The sequence below is a fragment of the Rutilus rutilus genome (assembly GCF_951802725.1).
Source record: "Rutilus rutilus genome assembly, chromosome: 6".
In the NCBI taxonomy this organism is placed as follows: domain Eukaryota; kingdom Metazoa; phylum Chordata; class Actinopteri; order Cypriniformes; family Leuciscidae; genus Rutilus; species Rutilus rutilus.
Window position 1 is genome coordinate 317,501 of NC_140214.1, and position 5,000 is coordinate 322,500.

General features: G+C 40.0%; 1 protein-coding gene across 1 annotated transcript in view; it reads left to right on the forward strand.

The window, feature by feature from the left end:
• The first annotated feature begins 4,569 nt into the window (after positions 1-4,569).
• sugp1 (SURP and G patch domain containing 1) overlaps positions 4,570-5,000 on the forward strand; it is a 16,848-nt gene continuing 16,417 nt past the window's right edge. The window contains exon 1 of the mRNA XM_084412128.1: positions 4,570-4,826. Within this exon, the coding sequence (XP_084268254.1) occupies positions 4,808-4,826 (19 nt within the window). The 5' untranslated portion in view covers positions 4,570-4,807. The remainder of the gene's footprint in view (positions 4,827-5,000) is intronic.

The window sequence follows — 5,000 nt, forward strand, 5'->3', positions numbered from 1 at the left end:
CAGGAGTGTTTACATCAGGAGTGTTTACATCAGGAGTGTGTACATCAGGAGTGTTTACATCAGGAGTGTTTACATCAGGAGTGTGTACATCAGGAGTGTTTACATCAGGAGTGTGTACATCAGGAGTGTTTACATCAGGAGTGTGTACATCAGGAGTGTGTACATCAGGAGTGTGTACATCAGGAGTGTGTACATCAGGAGTGTTTACATCAGGAGTGTTTACATCAGGAGTGTGTACATCAGGAGTGTGTACATCAGGAGTGTTTACATCAGGAGTGTGTACATCAGGAGTGTTTACATCAGGAGTGTGTACATCAGGAGTGTGTACATCAGGAGTGTTTACATCAGGAGTGTTTACATCAGGAGTGTGTACATCAGGAGTGTTTACATCAGGAGTGTGTACATCAGGAGTGTGTACATCAGGAGTGTTTACATCAGGAGTGTGTACATCAGGAGTGTTTACATCAGGAGTGTGTACATAAGGAGTGTTTACATCAGGAGTGTTTACATCAGGAGTGTGTACATCAGGAGTGTTTACATCAGGAGTGTTTACATCAGGAGTGTGTACATCAGGAGTGTTTACATCAGGAGTGTTTACATCAGGAGTGTGTACATCAGGAGTGTTTACATCAGGAGTGTTTACATCAGGAGTGTTTACATCAGGAGTGTGTACATCAGGAGTGTTTACATCAGGAGTGTTTACATCAGGAGTGTGTACATCAGGAGTGTTTACATCAGGAGTGTTTACATCAGGAGTGTGTACATCAGGAGTGTTTACATCAGGAGTGTGTACATCAGGAGTGTTTACATCAGGAGTGTGTACATCAGGAGTGTGTACATCAGGAGTGTGTACATCAGGAGTGTTTACATCAGGAGTGTTTACATCAGGAGTGTGTACATCAGGAGTGTGTACATCAGGAGTGTTTACATCAGGAGTGTTTACATCAGGAGTGTGTACATCAGGAGTGTGTACATCAGGAGTGTTTACATCAGGAGTGTTTACATCAGGAGTGTGTACATCAGGAGTGTGTACATCAGGAGTGTTTACATCAGGAGTGTGTACATCAGGAGTGTTTACATCAGGAGTGTGTACATAAGGAGTGTTTACATCAGGAGTGTGTACATCAGGAGTGTTTACATCAGGAGTGTGTACATCAGGAGTGTTTACATCAGGAGTGTGTACATCAGGAGTGTTTACATCAGGAGTGTGTACATAAGGAGTGTTTACATCAGGAGTGTGTACATCAGGAGTGTTTACATCAGGAGTGTGTACATCAGGAGTGTTTACATCAGGAGTGTGTACATCAGGAGTGTTTACATCAGGAGTGTGTACATAAGGAGTGTTTACATCAGGAGTGTTTACATCAGGAGTGTGTACATCAGGAGTGTGTACATCAGGAGTGTTTACATCAGGAGTGTGTACATCAGGAGTGTTTACATCAGGAGTGTTTACATCAGGAGTGTGTACATCAGGAGTGTTTACATCAGGAGTGTTTACATCAGGAGTGTGTACATCAGGAGTGTTTACATCAGGAGTGTGTACATCAGGAGTGTGTACATCAGGAGTGTTTACATCAGGAGTGTGTACATCAGGAGTGTTTACATCAGGAGTGTGTACATCAGGAGTGTTTACATCAGGAGTGTGTACATCAGGAGTGTTTACATCAGGAGTGTGTACATCAGGAGTGTTTACATCAGGAGTGTGTACATCAGGAGTGTTTACATCAGGAGTGTGTACATCAGGAGTGTTTACATCAGGAGTGTGTACATCAGGAGTGTGTACATCAGGAGTGTTTACATCAGGAGTGTGTACATCAGGAGTGTGTACATCAGGAGTGTGTACATCAGGAGTGTGTACATCAGGAGTGTGTACATCAGGAGTGTTTACATCAGGAGTGTGTACATCAGGAGTGTTTACATAAGGAGTGTTTACATCAGGAGTGTTTCCATCAGGAGTGTGTACATCAGGAGTGTTTACATCAGGAGTGTGTACATCAGGAGTGTTTACATCAGGAGTGTTTACATCAGGAGTGTGTACATCAGGAGTGTGTACATCAGGAGTGTGTACATCAGGAGTGTGTACATCAGGAGTGTTTACATCAGGAGTGTGTACATCAGGAGTGTTTACATCAGGAGTGTGTACATCAGGAGTGTGTACATCAGGAGTGTTTACATAAGGAGTGTGTACATCAGGAGTGTTTACATCAGGAGTGTGTACATCAGGAGTGTTTACATCAGGAGTGTGTACATCAGGAGTGTGTACATCAGGAGTGTTTACATAAGGAGTGTTTACATCAGGAGTGTGTACATCAGGAGTGTTTACATAAGGAGTGTTTACATCAGGAGTGTGTACATCAGGAGTGTGTACATCAGGAGTGTGTACATCAGGAGTGTTTACATAAGGAGTGTGTACATCAGGAGTGTGTACATCAGGAGTGTGTACATCAGGAGTGTGTACATCAGGAGTGTTTACATAAGGAGTGTGTACATCAGGAGTGTTTACATAAGGAGTGTGTACATCAGGAGTGTTTACATAAGGAGTGTTTACATCAGGAGTGTGTACATCAGGAGTGTGTACATCAGGAGTGTGTACATCAGGAGTGTTTACATAAGGAGTGTGTACATCAGGACCCATACACAAAAGAAATATATTTGAAATATATATTTGAAATATATTTTTGGAATATATGCAAATATTCGAAATTGGCCCAATAAATATATTTTTGTTAAATACATGTAAATATATTTTCATATATGCTTACATACTGTATATGTTCATATATGTTTTAACTTTTGCAAATTGTTTCATTTGAAATATATCTTGAAATTTAAAAAGTTAACATTTTCACAAACAAACAACACATTTTCAATTTATTTTTTAGATAGACCACTTCAGCCATGGATGTGGGCATGAGAGAGCAGTGCTCTACCACTCCCCCCGCCCACATTTTTCCTACTGGTCGGGGCTCGAACCGGCAACCCTTCGGTTACAAGCCCGAAGCCTGAAGCCCTAACCAGTAGGCCACAGCTGCCCCTTTACTGGCTTTATTGGCTTTATTGGCCTAAAATGACCATTTTATGTAGGAAATAACACACAGAATGCAGAGTTTTTTTTCACTATTTTTACAGAATTGAATACAGTTATTTAATAGTGTGTGTATGCAGTGTTAGACACTGAGTTCTATCTATTGTTTAAGTGCACTTCACTGTTGGAGTATCATTGTTATACTTGCATCATAAATATTGTGCATATTTTCAATATTTAAATGACTTCAGGAAAGATGTCAATAAAACAACAATAAATCTAATAATTGCACTTAGTGTTAGGTACGTGCCACCTAATATGGCCTAATAGTCCTAGGAAAGCAACTCTCTGTCATTTTATATTGCAGTCATTTAAATGTAAGTACAGTATTTATTAAAGCTGTGTGTCATAATACAGTAGTGGAATATGGTAGCCTACTGTTGTGTATTGGGGAAAAGGTAGAGGAATTACTATGATCAAAACCCTTCTTTAGCAAGCTAAACATTTTATGACCATATATTTTGTCATATTTTTTACATTACATGTTATAATAAATGTAAATATATTTCACACTTAACATCATATATTTTTGTTATATTTCAAAATATATTTCAAAATGATAAATATAAGTGAACAACAATGCAAATATATTTCAATGTATTTGGAATATATGCCACATATATTTTTGACACTTTAAAATATATTTCAAAATTTTTTTTTTTCTGTATGGGGTGTGTGTACATCAGGAGTGTGTTTATTAAAAAATATGTTTATTATCATATCCTAAACACTTGAGGGGGATATTGTTGTATTTTACTTACCATATTAAAAGAGGTTATTAATATTTGGCTTTTATTTCTATTTATCATATATTATAACCCCGTTTTTACTTTCTTGCTTTTAGACTGTCAGTAAGAGGATTTGGCTTAGAGAATTATGGAAATGAATGATGACACTGAAGACATGCATGTAAAACTGATATTTTATGAAATTATGAAAGAATCGCTCCCAGTTAACGAGCTGAGCTGCAAATCCAAACCTATGCGCGTGAACTCGACAATCGATTACTGTGGACTTCGACCGAAAACAGGATGTAAATACAGGTATGTGCGCTGGCTGAATAAACATCATTTTTTATATATTTCTTTCACATCTACTGCAGTCAGATTCACCCGCGTTCACTCAGAAGGAATCACTCACATGACCTGTGCACTTGTAATGACACATCAAGGATGTTAAGAGGCTAAAAGCAGGTTTAAAACTTGCCCCATTGAAGTCAACAGGGTGCAAATCGGTGCAAATTGAGCTCAATGTTAAAATTGACCGGAGTTCTCCTTTAACGAGCTGAGCTGCAAATCCAACAATCGGTCAAACTTATGCGCACACAAAACACATCTTCTGTAACATAGGAAATAACGCAGGACATATTTGCCACAGCACACAAACGTGTGTGTGTGTGTGTCTGTGTGTAAGTGAGAGAGAGAGAGAGAGAGAGAGAGAGAGGGAGGGTGTGTGTGTAAGTGAGAGAGAGAGAGTGTGTGTGTGTGTGTGTGTGTGTGTGTGTGTAAGTGAGAGAGAGAGAGAGAGAGAGAGAGAGAGAGAGTGTGTGTGTGTGTGTGTGTGTGTGTAAGTGAGAGAGAGAGAGAGAGAGAGAGAGTGCGTGTGGACACGAGCTGCGCATGTGCAGTGGCGGCCGGCAGGTGTCGCTGTGAGTTTCGCTGTATCCTCTTGATCTGCTCGATAAACCGCAGAAGAAGCAGCAGCTTCACAACACTCAGCGCGATGGACTCTAATGATGCGGGTAAAAACACCTCAGATATTAAACTTCATAATTTCTCCTCATTATCGCACATATGATCGTGTGTCTGTGTTTCTGCCTGTCGGTCCTCGGCTCTGTTCCCTGGTGTGATGTTAGTTTGCTGGTTTACAGCGATTATCCGCTTCACAGCTGCTGTGTGTGTGTGTGTGTGTGTGT